The 20403-nt window shown below is 35.4% G+C and overlaps 1 protein-coding gene across 2 annotated transcripts in view; it reads right to left on the bottom strand.

Annotated features, from left to right (window-relative positions):
- The window catches only part of PPP1CB (protein phosphatase 1 catalytic subunit beta), a 39528-nt gene that overhangs the window by 7009 nt on the left and 12116 nt on the right, over positions 1–20403 (bottom strand). For both annotated transcript variants that reach the window (XM_055327099.1, XM_055327098.1), the window contains exons 3-7: positions 13556–13687; positions 11037–11267; positions 9078–9182; positions 6125–6196; positions 862–1013 (exon numbers count right to left, since the gene is read on the bottom strand). In XM_055327099.1, the coding sequence (XP_055183074.1) occupies positions 862–1013; positions 6125–6196; positions 9078–9182; positions 11037–11267; positions 13556–13687 (692 nt within the window). The remainder of the gene's footprint in view (positions 1–861; positions 1014–6124; positions 6197–9077; positions 9183–11036; positions 11268–13555; positions 13688–20403) is intronic.

Here is a 20403-nt window from a genome sequence, read left to right as displayed (position 1 = left end):
TATTTAAAAGTCAACAAGTCTCAATCTCCTCCCTAAAGATTATACAATATAGTAGTGGTGGTAGGCATTAAAAACAAAACAAAAACAAAAAAACCCAACCCAACCAAATATGTAAACCTAAACTGTATATAGAAGGTAGAGTCCAATAAACTCTCATTTACTTACCACCTTGATTTAGTAATTACCAGGATTCTGCTACATTTGTTTCATTTATCCTCCTTTTCTTTCTGCTGAGGTGTTTTTTTTTTTAATCTCAACAGCAAACCTGAGGCTTGAACTCAACAGGCTGAGATCAAGAGTCACATGGTCTACTGACTGAGCTAACCAGGTGCCCTGCTGATATGTTTTAAAGCAAATCCTAGACATGTCATCTTACCTCTATATACCTGAGTATGCATTTCTAAAAATATGGATGTCCTTCTTACACAATACTATTCTCACAAGGTTAAAATAACAAACAATAACTCCTTAATATCTAATGCCCAGTCTACATCAATTTTTCCAATTCTCTCAAATGTCCTTTAACACTATTGTCATTGGATTCTTATCTAAAATACATAAACATCATATTAAAACGGGATCAAATATTTCTAGAGAGCTTCAGACAAGCACCAAACAAATCTGTCAGCGTTGCAATATACTACAAAAATGTATTGGCTTGAAACATTTCCTCTCAGAGGGTGAGAAGGGTTAACAGATCATTAGATTGTTAATTGTGAGATCAAGGTATAGGCATCACCTCACCTACTACTTTCCTTGTAGAATTAGCTTTCTTGGGTCTCATATTCCTCAAAAACAAAAAAAGCAGATTTGTGTGATGTTAATAAATACTAAAATATTCAAAATTTTTATATTTCGTACCTGATGAGCTCGACAAATCAGATCTAAATCATGACGATTCAGAAATTTACTGACTACATCAGCTCCAAAAGTGAAGGAAACACCACGATCATTTTCTCCCCAGCCTTGCACATCCTTATCTGGGTCAGACCACAGCAAATCACAGAGCAAACCTTTAAAGAATAAAAACATAGCAATGAAAAAACAAAGTTTATAAACTGTATCACATTTTTTCTCATGCTCCCTAGTATCCCAGTCTGCCAAATTTAGCCACTCTTTGCTAACCCAATCATGTAACTGTAACTTCGCCTGGCTGAAAGTAGCACTTTCCAACTTTCCACATAGAGGAAATACATGTATGGCACACTCTAAGCACACAATACATAGAAAAGGCTGTTCAAATTTTTTTTTAAGATTTTATTCATTTATTCATGAGAGACAGAGAGAGACAGGCAGAGACACAGAGAGAGAAGGAGGCCCCACGCAGGGAGCCCGATGTGGGACTTGATCCCAGGACTTCTGGATTACGCGCTGGGCTGAAGGCAGGCGCTCAACCGCTGAGCCACCCAGGCATCTTGGCTATTCGCCTTTTGTACAGTTTCTCCATATGGATAAGCAATTAACCCAGCAGCATTTCCAGAATAGAGGTTACTCACACTATTTCTAGGTGCCAATCTATTCAATTAATCTATTTCGTTTATTCCTAAGCCAAATAATACACTAAGGCTTTTAAATAATCTTTATATCTGGTAGGGGTAATATCCCAACTTAGTTTTCTTCAGGATTGTCTTGGTTAATTTCAATCCTTTGTTCTTCCACATACGTATTTCCCCAACAGTTTGTGTAATTTCGTGAACCCAACTGAGATTTCAAATGAAACTGTATTTAACCTAATGACCAATTTGAGGGAAGAAAAAACATTTTCTACAAAGACCTAGAAGATTTAAATGAAATATGGATGAACAAAATCAGAACAGATCCTTGGCTTTAGTTCCAGGCAAAAGAAAAGAGGTCAGAGCTAAAAATATTTATGAGTATCTTTGTCATACTCACTGTTGTATAAACCTTAGGAGGGACTCAGACTGCCTTGGGAATGTCAAGTGACAAGACCAGTACATGAATTCTGAGGAAGCAAATATTTAATAGAGGCAGAGGAAGGAAAAAGGGGAGTGAGCAAAAAAATATTGAGAAGGAATAACCAAAACAAAAGGAAGAGGTTAATTAGAACAGCAGAGATCTCCTTAAAGGGGTAAAAATTATCCAGACATAGGAAATGGTTAAGATTCAGGTACAATGAATAAGTGGAACAGGACAAAAGGCAAAAAATGTGGCACTTAGAAGTATATCATCAAATCTTTCCGAAAGTAGTTTCTTGATGGATGAGAAGAAAATGGTTAGAAGTCAAACTGTAGTGAGATGAAGAGGGGTGGATGTTGAGATGGTGATATTAAGTACTTTTTTAAGAGCTATGGTGCCAAGGAAAGGAGAAATCAGTATTAAGGGATGATTTGTTTTTAAAATGAGCCAGTTTTTTTTTTTTGACGATTCATAAACTTCATAATACAGGTTCTAGCAGGAAAGGAGAACTTCGAGTCATGATATAGTCTGTCTTAATAGGAGAATTCTCTAAAAACACCTTGTAGAATTGGTGGTAATGTACTCTTAATTTCTATCACTATTTCCTACGCTCCTGCTATGATGCTTTAAGAAGTCCACCAGCATACAAAATCCAATGAGATAGTCTTAATTTACAAGCTCTTTCTCAATTTACAAGCTCTTTCTGATTTCTCAAGAACCACAAACTGATTTTTTTAAAACACAAACTAACCCCGACACACCACCAGTGCTCTATAATGATATTTTCTAGTCTGTTTTCTAAAGTGAAGCAATGAGCAGGAAACCAAGATATTAATCTCCAATTTTAAGGTGACAATAAAACTAGAATACAGTTGCTTTCAGAATTATTTGGGAAATATGACAGTCTACATGCATATAAGATAAAATAATGGTAACAACAATGTGGATTTTTCAAACATAATGGAATCAAGATAATTTTAGAGTCAAGGTTTGGATATTTTATAATTCAAGTCCTAATGAACAAATATCATAATCATTTGGCTGTTTTTTTTAAAAAAGTATGAATTTATAAATTAAACTTCTAAAGATTATAAATACCAAAGCTTAAAAGACCATTTTCAACATTTCAAAAACTTGCTTCACCCTTGAAACTGACGTATGTCTGAACTATACTAACAGAACCTGATGACTTGAAATATACATTTATATCGTACCTTATTTAAAATATAAATTTTAAATAAATGGCCCATTATTTATTTCTTAATTCCATTATAGTTAACTTACAGTGTTATATTAGTTTCAAGTGTACAATATAGTGATACACATGCCCTATTATTTAAATACTAGTTTCTATTAAGTTTAGTCAAATTTATTCTAGAATTATAATCAAAATCTGGTAAAATCCATGTTTTTTCCCCTTTTGTACTCAATGTACTTGCACAAGTAAGTTATGAGACAACTTAACTACTATATGCAGTATGTCAGTGGCTTACTGACAAGTGGATCTCTATACCTGTTTATAATGGTTGATGTTTTAATTAGTAGCATTTTGACGAGTAACATTATCAAGCTTTCAATACACTGAGCAAAACAATCCAATCACACTTGAAATCAAAGAACCAAATGCATGTTCCTAACAGTTCAATTTAAAGGTTTAGCCATGTTTTGCTTAGGTACTGGTTCATGAAGATTTTTTAATGACTACATTTTTATAGACTCTTTGGAGCTTATGAGTAGAAAATGGAGAAAAAAAATAGGGAATAAACTTAGTAACCCATCTAGTCCAGCCCTATTTATGAATAATCAACTCCCTTTACAAAATTACCAATAAATAATTCTATCAGTAAGCTATAAGACCTTTGGTTTTTCATTTACAGGATGTTCTTAATATAGAAGGATTTCTAGACCTTATGGCAGTCTAAACAATCCTCATTTTGAAGATACTCAAGTTTGTTGAGAACTGATGACTACAACACACAAAAGGTGGGTCTGATTACACAAATGATAATGAGATAATTAATCAAATAATGTAAATCTGTTTTTTTAAAAAAAAACTGGTAGAAATTGAGAGAAAGGACAGTTTTGCTTATGTTAATGCCTTTTTTTCTCTTAAAAGTAGGCTCCATTTCCAGAGTGGAGCCCTACTTGGAGCTTGAAATCAGGACCCTGTGATCAAGACCTGGCTGACTGGGATCCCTGGGTGGCGCAGCGGTTTGGCGCCTGCCTTTGGCCCAGGGCGCGATCTTGGAGACCCAGGATCGAATCCCACATCGGGCTCCCGGTGCATGGAGCCTGCTTCTCCCTCTGCCTATGTCTCTGCCTCTCTCTCTCTCTCTCTCTGTATCATAAATAAAAATAAAAAAAAAAATTAAAAATTAAAAAAAATATATTAAAAAAAAAAAGACCTGGCTGACTAACTGAGCCACCCAGGTGCCCCTGTTAATGCTTTTAATAGTAAGACAGCTTGATATAATAAAAATACATTTGTTCTTTGTTCCCATTCCTGGCACAGAGCTCCTAATAACACCTTTGGAATTTCCTGAGTGACAGGGATATCTTTTGTTATTCATAAAGAGCCCCTTTCTACTAAACCTGAGTTTATGCTAATGAAGTGATCTAGGGGCCCCTAGAGCCCTTCAGGTTTGGGCCAGTCAACAGAAAGACCAAACACATGTTTAGAGGATTTGAACTTTCAGCTGCCCTCTCCCTCTGGAGAGGAGGGCTGGAAACTGAGCTCTATAAAAAAAAAATGTCTTAAATAAAAAAAATTTTTTTTAATAAATTCAATTTGCCAACATATAGTATAACACACAGTGCTCATCACATCACATGCTCTATAAAAACTCTTGAACAATTAGACTTGGGAAGCTTCTGGTTGTTGAACACACTGATACCAAAGGATGTGGGAGCTACTCACCAACCAGTATACCCTCCTCTACAAATCTCTTCCATTTGGCAGTTCCTAGGTTGTATCCCTTTATGAAAAACTGACAAATATAAGTAAAGCATCTGAGGATGTGGTTGTGGGAATCCTAGAATTTTGGGCAGTAGTGTGGGTCTCCAGAGAACCCCACTGGAGGCTGAAAACCTAAGTGCGGGCAGTCTTGTGGAATGGACCCCTTAACCTGTGGAGTTCCAGCTAACTCCATGAATTAGTGTCAGAATCAAATTAAAATGTTAAACACTCACTTAAGTGTTGGGAGAATGGGGTATGTTGTGGAAAAACCACATATACTCAGAGTTAGAAAATGCCATAAAGGAAGGTATTGAGAGCTTCAGCAAAAGGTGAACTAAAAAGCAGACCTTTACTGCATTCAATTCATAGGTTATCAAAGCATTTTATGATATGAATGCCAAGATTAGTATAGGTCTTAGTACAACACTGGCACTCGACTATGAATAATTACCGTTTAAAAGCCAATAGAAAACTAAGGCAACTGTGCCCAGAATTTATTTATAAAATTAAATTATCATTTGTTAATCAACAAAGAAATTTATCCTCAACTGGAATTTATTTACTTTTGCTTTGACTTACCTAGGAGTTATTTTAAATGTCTGAAGAATTTTCATTATTCTTTCACAAATTTTTCACAAAACTCACCATGTATCTCTACAGCTTTCTGAGCTCTACAAATTTGAAATATAGAAGAGGCAAAAAAATAACAGAAAACTACTAGATAATTTTTAAAAAGTATTTTCAGCTAAGAAAGATTATTTTAATCAAAACACCTATCAATTTATTTTAAAACCCGTCAAAAATTGTTTTTAAATTTATCTATTCTTTTTAAGTAGGCTCCATGCCCAACGTAGGATTTGAATTCATGACCTGGAGATGAAAAGTTGCATGCTCTAAGCCAGCCAGGGGTCTTCTTTTTGACTAATTTTCAAGTTTTTGAAGGACATAACCAATATTGATATGAATGAAGTAATGCCAGGAAAGTAAGGAGGATCAATAACAAGATCTTTTGTGATAAGTTTAACAGAACCATACTACAGCTATATATGAAATGTAAAAGTATTGCACCTTGGGAAATAATTAGCGGGAAGTGAAATATATTACTCTAAATAATCTGTAGTTAGCTTATTCATGATTAAAAAAGCTCTATTATTTATTACATAAACCAATCCTACTTCCACTAAATATATAATTAAGTTCAAACATGTCAACATTTTACATAAATCAACTAAGTTTCTCTATATACTCAACCTGTATCAGGGACATCAGTGGGTCTCATAATTCTCCGAATCTGTTCCATAGATTGCAGATCTGGTGACAGTCCTATAAATAAAAGAGAAGTTATAATACTGACATCTAAACAATATTCACTCAAATAAAGAAGCGTTTAGTCAAAGTATATTCACTACGTAAAATTAAACATACTTAAGGTATCCTTTTTAATGTCACTTTTAATATACTGAGTTATTAAATAGAATCCCACTTTGATATAACAGAACATTGTGATTATGAATATGCCACTCTTCCCTACCAGGGAAATAAAATTCCCTTTTATTTCAAAATATTTCTCCAGGAAAGAAATCTTACCACTCTTCTTTCTTTCCAATCATTCCCTGCCCTTCTACAGGAACATACCCAATTCCAATACTTCCTACTACTCTTTCCACTTTTTACCACCCAATCTTAAACATGTTTACTTCCATGTTTAATTGCCTCACTCTGTCTCATAAGGCCTTCCTACACCCCACTCCAACATGTTCATGACCTTCTTAAAAGCGTAAGTGTTGATCAGAAGGATGAGAAAAAACACATGAAAATACTCTGCAATCTTTAAAGTAGTACATAAATATAAGCTAGCATTTCTCTTTTATAAATTGAAGTACCATCACATACTTTTTATATACATTTCTAATTTTAGCTAATGTTCAAAAACTATTTCCTAAATGTTTAGTATCTACTATAAAATATTTCAATTAGTATAGTGATATATGTTCTATCAGAGAATAAATCATTTTTTACCTCAGGCTTAGACAAGTACATCTATCTTTTCAATACTTTTCTACTTTAATTCTTACTGTATATTGATAAAAATTAATTTTCTTATTTTCATTAAATTACTTCCCTGTACAAAAACCCAATATGGATTTTAAACCATTCAACAGGGATCCCTGGGTGGCGCAGCGGTTTGGCGCCTGCCTTTGGCCCAGGGCGCGATCCTGGAGACCCGGGATCGAATCCCACATCGGGCTCCCAGCGCATGGAGCCTGCTTCTCCCTCTGCCTGTGTCTCTGCCTCTCTCTCTCTCTCTCTCTGTGACTATCATAAATAAATAAAAAAAAATTAAAAAAAAAAACCATTCAACAAACTCCTTTGCTCAGTACTCAAATCTCTATAATTTGATACCTATCATTCCCCAACATGTACTTGACATTCTAGTCAGGCCAGTCTTCACACATTCCTTGAACTAGAAACATAAAAAAACCTGTCTCAAATTCTTTCTACCTCTCCAAAGTCTACTCATCCTCCAAAACCGACGCTTCCATAAACATTTGCCTAACAATTCTCTCCCTTTCCAGGCTTCATAAAAATCACTGCCTCTACAAGTACTTTGACAGAATTAAATCCCATTCATTACACAGTATGTTTTGAAATATACTTTTTTAAAAAAGATGTATTGATTTTACAGAAAGCACACATGGGAGGGGGCAGCGAGGAGAAGAGGGAGAGAAGCAGATTCCCTGCTAAGTGTGGAGCCCCACATGGGGCTTGATCCCAGGATCCCAAGATCAAAACCCAAGCCAAAACCAAAAGTCAGACACAACCGACTGAGCCACCCAGGCACCCCTGAAATATACTTTATCTTACTTTTTGGAAATATACATTTTGTCAATAGGTTTTTAATTTCTCAAGACATCAGTTCATATACAATCTAGCAAGCTCAATTACACTTGGATTCTGATGAAAAGTATTTATAGTATAGGCAGGAATATAAACATGATCCTCTCATTTTTACCAATAGTAGGGCTATCTTTCTGTCAAAACTGAGGTAAAGGAAAGACGTTTATTCAAACAGAACTCTGGCTATCCTCTTCACACATGAAATTCTTTAAAGGTAAGTACTATATTTTCATTCTGTATAAATAATCATAAATTTCCAGTTACTAAAAGAGATTTTAATCCAATCATGAAATGGGCAAAAAACATGAACAGAACTCTCACAGAGGAAGACACAGATATGGCCAACACGCACATGAGAAAATGCTCTACATCACTTGCAATCAGGGAAATACAAATCAAAACCACAAAGAGATACCACCTCACACCAGTGAGAATGGGGAAAATTAACAAGGCAGGAAACAACAAATGTTGGAGAGGATGCGGAGAAAAGGGAACCCTCCTGCACTGTTGGTGGGAATGTGAAATGGTGCAGCCACTCTGGAAAACTGTGTGGAGGTTCCTCAAAGAGTTAAAAATAGATCTGCCCTACGACCCAGCAATTGCACTGCTGGGGATTTACCCCAAAGATACAGATGCAATGAAACGCCGGGACACCTGCACCCCGATGTTTATAGTAGCAATGTCCACAATAGCCAAACTGTGGAAGGAGCCTCGGTGTCCATCGAAGGATGAATGGATAAAGAAGATGTGGTTTATGTATACAACGGAATATTCCTCAGCCGTTAGAAATGACAAATACCCACCATTTGCTTTGACGTGGATGGAACTGGAGGGTATTATGCTGAGTGAAGTAAGTCAATCGGAGAAGGACAAACATATGTTCTCATTAATTTGGGGAATATAAATAATAGTGAAAGGGAATAGAGGGGAAGGGAGAAGAAATGGGTAGGAAATATCAGAAAGGGAGACAGAACATGGAAGACTCCTAACTCTGGGAAACAAACTAGGGGTGGTGGAAGGGGAGGAGGGCGGGGGGTGGGGGTGATTGGGTGACGAGCACTGAGGGGGGCACTTGACAGGATAAGCACTGGGTGTTATTCTGTATGTTGGCAAATTGAACACCAATAAAAAATAAATTTATTATTAAAAAAAAGATTTTAGCCATGTTTAAAACAGTTTTAATGATCTGAGTTTTCAAACAAGCACTGCTTTGTTTTCCCATGGTGTGCATCTTAGTTACTATAGGTCTTTTCTAAAGAATGGAAGGATAGTAAGAAAAACCCATAAAGCAAATTTATTAGTCTACCTCCATGACAACAGAAGATCTTTTCATCCACAATGGCAGCTATAGGCAGACAATTAAAACAATCGGTGAAGGTCTTCCACAATTTAATATTAAACCTTCGTTTGCCTATAAAAAGAATAAGCAAATAAATAAGTCTAAAACTATTTTCAGTTCTTATCTCATAGCTACAGGATTATGGGTAACTTTATACAGCACTTTGTTTTTTCTGTATTAAGTATTTCTTGAACACTTTTAAAAAGGCAGTAAATTTAATAAACATTCAGCACCTTTCCATAAAGTTAAAAAAAAAAACCTGAAAGACTGTGTTATGTATTTTATGGAAAAATATATCAAACACTTTTGTCTTTTATTAAAAATTTTTTTGACGTTTTTGTCTTTTAAGATCACTATAATAAAGCAACTTTGAAATAGTCTAACAGACTATTAATTTATGTTTTGCATTCAACCTGCACATTAAATACCTAGCCAAATATGCAGAAGTGAAAGGGGTGCCTCTAGAGACTGTCCATTTTGACTCTAATGCATTGGGTAACATAGCATAAATTTACTGCCAAGAAAGGACAATTTCCAAGTGCTTGACTGGTACTCACTTTTGAGTGAATTACAACTTGGCACTACAGTAAGTATAAATAGAGACACAAAGGCTATAATTTTCCTGTGGTCTAGCATAAAGAGCTACAACAAAGACAACCTCCAGCGTATGTTCACCTTTTCAGAGTTACCTGATTTTCCTGAATTGGGCAGTAAGTTCTAACAACTAACCCAAGGGAGGGAGGAAAGACATAAGCACTAATTTCCTATGCCATAACTTGTCTCTCAATGAAAAAGATTAACTCAAAGCAGTGTTTACAAGCTGTTCTCACATGCATTATTTCATTTCATGTCATTTCTATCCTTTAGGATATTCAAGCTCATGTTTTATCCTTAAGAATACATCTCTACTGATAGAGCTTTAGAAAAGTGGTTATGGTTAGATGTACTATAATCCACTTCTCGTCTACTGGTCTGATTTAAACAGTTGAAACCATACATTACACCTCAGAAATAAAAATGCAACATAAAATCAAATGTGGCATCATTCCTATTAGAACAGAGCTCCACAAGAACAGAGATCTGTCTTGTGGATAGCTGAATCCCTAGTGTTTAAAGTAGTACCGGGTATATTAACACTTCCTTATAAACACTTGTCAAATAAATGATCATATAAACCAAGGAGACAGGAGTTTGAAAAAGATTACCAAATTTAAGGTTGGAAAAAAAGCAAAAATAGATTCTAATGGAGAATTCAGCTCAAAAACCGGTAAATTCAATTTGAAAATCATTGTAACTGGTTCTAAATTATAATTAACCAAACATATGTTCTTTCCCATGCTCTAACAAAAGCAAAAGACCAAATTCGAATATAGTAATTTAGTAGTAACACTTGGAAACACTACTATAAAACACAAATCTGTGATTTCTTACTGATGAAAAAGTACAATAAGACATACCAGAGTAGTCAGTATCCTTATCTCTATAGGTTTATAGGCATAGATTAAAATTCTAATAATAAACTTGAACTTTTAAATAATTTCATACAAGTTCTCAGTATTTCTTGTGACACAGGGCCAATGAGAATTTCCATTATATCACAAGAACACTAGAAAACTAGAGGATACTATCTATAGTGACCTGTTTTATGTGGATATTTTACTCTGTAAACTAATTACAAGAGGACCTTTCAGTTGAGTAAGCTGCAGTCAACCTGAAATAACACAACCAAGGAGATTCTAAGGAACCAGCTTAATTAGTAACATGTGTCCCAGTTTCAGGGCCCTCCTCCATGAAAGACTCTTCTTGGTCCTATGCTTCATATTATATTTTTTAAAAAACTTAAAGGAACTCCTTTGAACTGGAAAATTGTATTAGGGAATATTAGGGAATTTTCCCATTAACAAAAAATAACTTATTTTTACTTACATTCATCATAGAACCCATAAATGCGATTGATGCTAGCACACTCATGGTTTCCTCTTAAAAGAAAGAAGTTCTCTGGATATTTGATTTTATAAGCCAATAGCAAACAAATGGTTTCCAAAGACTGCTTTCCTCTGTCCACATAATCTCCTAAGAAAAGATAGTTGGCTTCCGGTGGGAAACCTCCATATTCAAATAATCGCAGTAAATCTGTATACTGTCCATGAATATCTCCTGAAAACAGAAAAAGCCAATTTTAGAACATTTGGTTACTGTGGGAAGCAGCTTCAAATGATTTGCAATGTTTACACTCTTGTGTAATCCTCTCCCCTTGAATGCAGGCTGGAGCTGGTGACTAGCTTCTAACAGGATACAGCAAAAGAGGGATGGGCTGTCACTTCTGAGATTAGGTTACAAAAGATCATGACTTCCATTCTGCTCGTATTCTCTTGCCTTTTTCCATTCTTGATGCTGAAGCCAGCTGCCTTATGGAGAAGCACACATGGCAAATAACTGAAGGAGGCCTCTGGCCAACATCTCATTAGGAACCAAGCCCTCAGTCCATCAGCTCATAAGGAATGGAATCCTTTCATGCTGAGCCTTGAGATGAATGCAGTACCTAGGTCACTACCTTGTGAGACCCAGAACCAGAGGACCCAGCTAAGCTGTGCCTGAATCCCTGATGCACAGAAACTGTGAGGTGATAAATTCATGCTATTTTAAGCCATACAGTTTTGGAGTAATATGTTATACAATAGATACCGAACATGATAACTATTAGCTGGTAATTTAACATAGGTAACTTGTTATACCAAACATAAGACAAATAGCCAGAATTTAGAAATATTTAGTACAACTAACTTCTACTACCCTCAGATTATTTCTATATCAAAGCATTTTAAAGAGTAGCTTAGAGAGAATTTGAATCATCTTAAGATGTTATAAATAACTACATTTGATTTAGAGTCACAGAAGAGATTGATCATTTCCACAAGAATTTTTTTTTCTTTCAAGTAATCTCTACACCCAACATGGGACTCAAACTCACAACCCTGACATCAAGAGTTGCATGTTCTACCAACTGAGCCAGCCAGGCTCCACAAAATTTCATGCTACCTCCTGTTACACTAAGCTAATTAACTAATGAATTCAACAAACATTTTCTTAGCTAATACCTTTTATTAGCTAGGTACTGTACCAAGGAGCACCAAGCACATGACTTAATAAACACAAGAAAGAGAAAAAATTGTTTAAAGAGCACCCTAAGGGCAACCTGGATGGCTACAGTTTGGCGCCTGCCTTCAGCCCAGGGCATGATCCTGGAGTCCCGGGACCCATATCCGGCTCCCTGCGTGGAGCCTGCTTCTCCCTCTGCCTGTGTCTCTGCCTCTCTCTCTCCCTGTGTCTCTCATGAATAAATAAAGTCTTAAAAAAGAAAAAAAAAGGAGCACCCTAAGCACCTAGAGTTTACAAGGTATGAATGTGAATCACTAAGAAACATGCACACAGGACAATGAAAATTTTACATACAGAAATAATCCTTGATTGAGCAAAAGATGACAATTAAGTCCATAAAAGCTGTCATAATAACAGCCACTACAAGTTATCAAACCAAAAGCATTACTTTTGGATATATTACTTACACTATTTCCCACTGTTATGTAAACTATGAAAAAATGCTTTCTGTACAATTTTTAAAAATATTTTATTTCTTTATACACAAGAGAAAGAGAGAGGCAGAAGGAGAAGCAAGCTTCCTTGCAGGGAGCCTGATGCAGGACTCGATCCAGGACCCTGAGATCATGAGTTGAGCCAAAGGCAGACGCTCAACCACTGAGCCACCCAGGTGCCCCTTTCTGTACAATTTTTGTGGCTATGACGGGATTCACTCAACCTAAAGTTGTAAGTTTTTGTTTTGGGCCAAAAGCCACTATAAGACTTTTAAAAGAATATAAACTGTAATGTAATATAATCTTCAAAATAAAATCACAACAAAGGTAGAACACCATGGATAGTGCCAAACTGACCCCTAAAACTCGATTCTTGTTTTTTTTGTAACTGGTGTGTCAGAATGCCTATTTCTCCACAACCTTGACAACACTGGATTATCAGTTTCTGACTTTTTTTTTCTCCCAATCTCACTACATTTGGGATTTGTTTTTAAATTGCATTTCATTGATTTACTAGTGAAGCTAAGGATCTTACGTTTACTGGCCATTTGAATTTCTTCTAAAATCTGCCTTCAAAAAAAAAAAAAACTTTCTCTTATATATACTTTCTTGTTTCTAAGAACTAAAAAATATGAACAGCGATCTTTTTATCTGATGTATATGTAACAATCATTTTCTTCTTGTAACTTACCATTTTATGAAAGTTTCAATTTCCATATTTTATGTAAATCAATCTACCAATCCCTCTTATACATAAATATTAAAATGTTTTCTCTAGATCTACTTTCAATATAAATAGGGGAGAAAAACTGATATTTAAAATAGAGCTTCCAACTTTACTCATTTACATACCACAAATTTTCAGGGGTGCTTCCAACTCCAAAAGAATAGGCTGGCTGAGAAAGATCTCCCGAGACTTGATACATAAGCCCCGAACTTCTGCTTCAGTCATCTGCACAATCTTTCCTGGACGACATCCTCGTACTGTTAAACAATAAATAAAATGGTCAGTTTTTAAAAATGTATCTATAAAATAATAAACCTTAAAAAAAAAGTCATACCCATATTTTGGAGATCAGGAAAGTCACACTGTCAGTAAACTACCAGATACCGTGTTGGGTCCTATGACTAACAGTAAGATTATTCCAGGGATCTCTGGGTTCTATCTCTATTGTTGCTGGTTCCTGATGATGCTCCTAAAGGCTACTACCACAGAAACGCAGTCCTCTTTGCTCTCCAGTGGCCAACCTTGAAGCCCAAGAGACCCAATAGTTGCAGAGACAGCACCTTTGAGGACAGACTACCCTCTCAACAAGTCTTATATTTAGGAAAAGGCCAAAATACCAAAATTAAAAACCAGTGGTTATGAAGAAAGGAAATTAAACAAAAAGTAGCTGTCAGCAGGTGACTTAGTTTCACACACTTCCTCAGAATATTTTAGCAGTCCTAGGAATTAAAAACCTTCACCTCCATTTTCTGATCAAAACAAAACTTAAAAGGTGCCAGATAGTTATTAAATTTTAGTGATTATGTTCATAGTAGAGCAGTAGCCAGTTTCCCAAAGTGGTTATAATCAATTTATAACCCACCAACGTTGCTCTACTTCTTTACCAACACTGAGTATTATTAGTGTTAAATTTTAGCCATTTTGTTGGGTGTATGGTGGTATTTGATGAGATTTTAATTTGCTTTTCCCTGATGATTAATGTTGATTACCTTTTCATGAGCTTAAAGGGCTATCTGGATATCGTTTTTTGTGAAGTTCATTTGTTAACCAACTGTCTTTTAAAAAACGGATTCGTAGAAATTCTTTATATATACCAGATGAATCTTTTGTTGGATCCATGTATTTTAAGAATCTTTTCCCAGTTTATGGCTTGCCTTTTCTCTAATGCTTTTTTTGATGAACAGAAGTTCCTTAAAGACTTATTTATTTGAAGGGGGAAGGAATGCGCATGGGGGAGGGAGGTGCTGAGGGAGAAGGAAAGGGAGAATCTTCAGCAGACTCCCCACTGAGCAAGGAGCCCAACAACTGCTAGGTTCTATCTCATGACCCTGAGATCATGACCTGAGCTGAAATCAAGAGTGGACATTCAACCAAGTGAGCCACCCAGGAACCCCAAGAAGTTCTTTATTTTAATGCATTTAAATCCATCTTAATTAATTTTAATCAATCTTTTTTGGTGTGTTTTACATTTAGTTCAAAAAATTTTTTCTCTAAAGGTATTTCATTATGTTTCCTTCTAGATTTTTTTACTGTGTTCACCTACCTTATATTTGATAATCCATCTCAATCGTGTGTCTGGTTTGAGGTAAAGGTCAAGTTTCATTTTTACCCACACAAATATCCAACTGATTCAGCATCTTTTATTGTAAAGATCACCTTTTCTCCATAGAATTGTAGGGTAGTGTTGTAGAAAAATCAGATGACCATACATGAATGGGTCTATTTCTGGAAACTCTATATAGTCCCATTAATTAATACAATTTGTTTTTACATCAGTACTTAATCTAGGTTTTTACATTTTCAAGTATGTTTTAAAATTGGCTTTTCTATTTTCTGACACCCCAACCTGTGGGAGTTTTAATTGGGAATGAGTATAGTCCAGGAAGAATTACCTTAACAATTTTGAGTCTTCCAATCCATAAACATATTTCTCCTTTTATTTAGATTGTCATTTGTTTCTCTCAGCAATGTTTTGTAGCATCTAGGTGGCAGTCTTGCACATTTTCATTAAATGGAGTTGAGGGGGCACTGCTTTGTAAATGTGTTTTCTTTTTCATTTTCCAGTTGTTCAATATTAGCATACAAAAATATAACTGATTTTTGAATACTGACTTTGCTTCCTATTCTAACAGTCTCAAGATCCCTTTGGACTTTCCAAGTATACAATCATATCATCTCTGAAGACAGTTTTACTTCTCTTCCAATCTTTGTATCTCTTTATTTTTCTTCTTCATTGAATTGGCTAAGACCTCTACAACAATGTTGAAAAAAAATGTGCTAATGATCTTGTCTTGTTTCTCAACTTAGAGGAAAAAGCATTCAATATTTCACCATTATGATAACTATAGCTTTACTCATACCTAGTTTGCTAAGAATTTTTATTATGAAGGGTACTAAAATCTATCAAATACTGTATCTCATCTATTGAGATAATCATGTAATCCCACCTTATTCTGTTAATATGATTTATATCGAGTGTTCAGCTTACCTTGGATTCCTAATTCCTAGAATAAACCCCACCAAATTTGACATTATCTTTCTTATTGTAAGATTCAATTTGCTAATAATATGCTCACAATTTCTGTGGCTATATTTATGAAAGATATTGGCCAGTAATTTCCTTTCCTTGGTATCTGCCAGATTTGGGTATTAGGGTTTGGCTTTAAAAACCACCATCACCACCACCACCACCACCAAGTTGGGAAGTGTTCTCTTTTTCTGTTTTCTGTGAGAGACTGTATAAAATTGGCCTAATTTCTTCTTTAAATATTTAGGTTGCCAGTGGAACCAAATGGTCTTGGAATTTTCTTTTTGAGAAATACTTCAAGTACAAATGTATTTTCTTGAACACATATAAGACTATTCATATTTTCTATTTCTTGTGTCAGTTTTGCCGAAACAATTTTTCATCTAAATTATAAAATTTAAAAAAAATAAATAAATTATAAAATTTATTAGCATTATTTATAAAATTTTGTTGTCCTTCAAAATACATATTTTGAAGTGATTTTCTCTGGATCACTTGAGAATAGATTGTATATATCATGCTCCTTTACCAGGATATTATTTCATAAGAATTATTCTCTTATATATAGCACAGTATAAAGTAACAAGATTCAGGGAATTTATTTTTTAAAGATTTTATTTATTCATTCATGAGAGACACACAGAGAGAGACAGAGACATAGGCAGAGGGAGAAGCAGGCTCCATGCAGGGAGCCCGATGTGGGACTCCATCCCGGGACCACAGGATCACACCCTGAGCTGAAGGCAGACGCTCAACCACTGAGCCACCCAGGCGCCCCGAGATTCAGGGAATTTAACATTGATATAAATCTTTAATGTTAAGAATATACTGTAATTTTAGTAATTCTCCTAATCATGTCCTTTAGTATTTTCTTCCCCTCTCGTACAGAATTCAAGCCAGGATTACATTACTGCTTTTATTTGTTCCATCTCTTTATTCTCCATTACTAGTTATGTCTCCTGTATCTTTTTGATATTGGTAATTTGTTTTCCTATTTCTACATTATTAGTCTTTCTAGGGGGGGTTTTCATTAATCTTTTCAACAACTTTATTTTAAAAAATCATACATTTCCTTTTTATTGGATTTCTGCTTTTTATTATATCTTATATCTTTCCTACTTTTTTAAAAATATTTTATTTATTTATTCATGAGAGACAGAGAGGGAGAGTCAGAGACATGGGCAGAGGGAGAAGCAGGCTCCTCGCAGGGAGCTCAATGTGTAACTTGATCACCGGACCAGGATCACATCCTGAGTCCAAGGCAGAGGCTCAACCACTGAGCTTACCCAGGCATTCCTTTCCTTCTTCTACTTTTTTGAGGGTTATAATTTGCTTATTCTTCTCTTGTCTGAAATAGAAGTTTAATGTTCAGGCTCCCGACCCCTACACTAAAATTAATATAAAGTTCTACATCTCCCTCTAAGCATTGCCTTTTGCTACAATTGCACAAGTTTGACATGTATTTTCCATTATTGTTCAGGTCAACATATTTTTTTATAATTTTCACTATTTCCTCATTAACCAGTAAGATATGTAAAAATACACTGCTTATTTCTAAATATTTGAGAATTTTCCAATTATCTGCTACTGGTTTCTAGTTTATCATTACTGAAATCAGAGAATCTGAGATCTCAGATTTACTGAGATTTGCTTTGTGGTACATCATATGGCCTATTTTAGTAAATGTTCATTCCATACTATTTGAAAAGTATCGTTGCTGGGTGAAGTGCTCTGTGTGTGTCAATTAGGTCAAGTTTACTGTGTTGTTTAAATTTTCTAGACCCTTACTGATTTTTTTTCTTTGTTCTATAAGTTATTGAGAATGGTCCATTAATTAATCTATATGATTGTGGTTTTGCCTATTTTAACCTTTTGATTCTATCAACTTTTCCTTTTTGGGCTTTAGACCTATATTAAATATCTAAAAACTTTAAGATTGTTCTATCTTCCTGTTGAATTCATCTTTCAACATTATGCAATACTCTTCTTTACCTCTAGTAATACTTCTTGCCTTATTTTTTTAAGTTTATTTACTTTTTAAAAGATTTTAATTGAGAGAGAGCGAGCGAGAGCATGTGCGACTGCATGCACAAGCAGGGGGAGCAGCAGAGGGAGAGGGAAAAGCAGGCTCTCCACTGAGCAGGGAGCCCAACCCGGAGCTTGATCCCAAGATCTGGAGATTATCACCTGAGCCAAGGCAGACACTTAACTGATCGAGCCACCCAGGCACCCCTTAACTACTATTTCTGACATACAGAGCCAACCAGGTTTCTTTTGGTTAATATGTGCATGATGTATTTTTCCCATTCTTGTACTTACCCATCTGTACCTTTAAAATTAAAATATGCCCCTTGTAAACAGTAGTTAGGTCTTCTGAGCTTTGTCTTGAGTTTTTACTTCTTTGATATTTACTATAATTATAGACAAAGTTAAGGTCTTTCATCCTGTCATTTGCTTTGTTATCACATTCTCATTACTTTTTTTACATTTCTTTGGAATAATATTATTCCATTTTCTCCTCTATTGGCTTTTTAGTTATGTATTCTTTTTCTTTTGGCAGTTACTCAAGAGATAACGCACTTTTGACTTAGGTACTGCTTTCCGGCCTTTTGTTCTATAGTCATATACCGCTTCCACACATTTTAAACCCTATGAGCCATAATTACTATTTTAAATAGTATTAATTTATATTTACACACATTTATCCTTATTGTTGTTCATTTATTTCTGCCGTTCTGTTCTGAGATCATTTTCTTTCAACAAGAACTTTAATATCTTCTAGTACCAGTCTATACCAATAAATTTTCCCAGCTTTTGTGTCTTTATTTTTTCTTCACTTTTGAAGGACTGGATTTAGAATTCTAGGTTAGCATTCTTTCTCTTCTTTCAGCAGGTGAAGAGACTTTTCTATTGTTTTCTGGTGTCTGTAGTTCTAGGTGATGTATGTATCAACCATCACTGTTCTTCTCTGGCAGCTTTTAAGATTTTCGTTTTCTTTCTTTTCAGTGGTTAAGTCTATGATGGGTCTCAATATGGTTTTATTTGTATTTTCCTACCTGGAGTCCTCTGAGCTTATTTAATCTGTATTTTGGTATCTTTCTCAGTTTTGGAAAAACTGGTCAGTATTCTTGGTCAGTATTTCCTCTACCTGTATCTCCTCTCCACCTGGGACACCCATTATGCATGTTAAACCTTTCCACTGTCTCCTGCTTTCTCTATTTCCCCCTCTATTTTTTCCCCTCAGCACTGCATAATTTCTACAACATTTTTTGTAGCTTACTACAACTCCTTCTGTTTCTAATGTTCTAGTAATAAGCCCAACTCTCAAATTCTCTTTTTTGGTTGTAAAGTTTCCAGGTCTTTGATAAAATTTTCCATCACTTATTTATCTTGAGCATATCTAATCAGTTAAAGTCTCTGTGATCATTCTAATATCCGAATTGTCTATGGATTTGTTCCCTTTTTTCCTCTTGATTTTTGGTCAATTAAGCCTGCTGTTATTTCACTGAATGAAATATCTGACTATGGATGAAAATTGTGTAAGTTCTAGATGACATCTTCCTCTGTAGAGTGTTGTTTCCTTTTAGCAGCAGGGAGAATAACAATGACTTACATCTTCTTGAGGACTGCAGTCTACTTCAGTTTTGCTCTCCATCTTAGGGAGTGGCCATGATAGAATATCAATGGAAAACTCACAGTGTAATACAGCCCCTCTCACTTGGCAGGCTTCGACGTTTGCCTCTCTGGCACTAAGGTGATGCTGGAATCTCTGCTTGGATTTTTAGCTTTCCAGCTTACTGTTTTCTTCTGGGTTTTCCTAGGATCTTCTCTTGCACATGTGTACCTTAGAAGTGAGTCAATGAGAAATGTGTGGGAAATATCAGAAAGGGAGACAGAACATAAAGACTCCTAACTCTGGGAACCGAACTAGGAGTGGTGGAAGGGGAGGAGGGCGGGGGATGGGGGTGAATGGGTGATGGGCACTAAGGGGGGCACTTGACGGGATGAGCACTGGGTGTTATTCTGTATGTTGGTAAATTGAACACCAATAAAAAATAAATGTATTATAAAAAAAAAAGTGAGTCAAAGACTTTAGGGGGACCTGATTCTGGAGTTAGAGTCTATATGGTTCTCTCTTCTTTGGGATTCAAGTTTCAGCTGTTTTAATCGCCTCAGACTTCCATCTTTCCTTTAGTCCAGTTAAGACTGCCACTTTTTGTTTGGGATCTATTATTCCTCTGTACCTCCAGGAAAAAAGCCAGTGATTGGTGAGCTTACTGGTGCTTCCCTTTTTACAGAGATCAAAACCCTCAAAAATTTTGTGTTGGTTGCTCAAGTAAATATAGAAAAGGACACAAAATATGATTATAATTAGCCATATATTATTCAGATAATTACATATAAATAAATTTGAGGAATAACTTGCAAATGCCTAGATACTAATGG

Source organism: Nyctereutes procyonoides, unplaced genomic scaffold (genome assembly GCF_905146905.1).
Source record: "Nyctereutes procyonoides isolate TBG_1078 unplaced genomic scaffold, NYPRO_anot_genome, whole genome shotgun sequence".
In the NCBI taxonomy this organism is placed as follows: Eukaryota; Metazoa; Chordata; class Mammalia; order Carnivora; family Canidae; genus Nyctereutes; species Nyctereutes procyonoides.
This window is presented reverse-complemented; position numbering and strand designations above follow the sequence as displayed.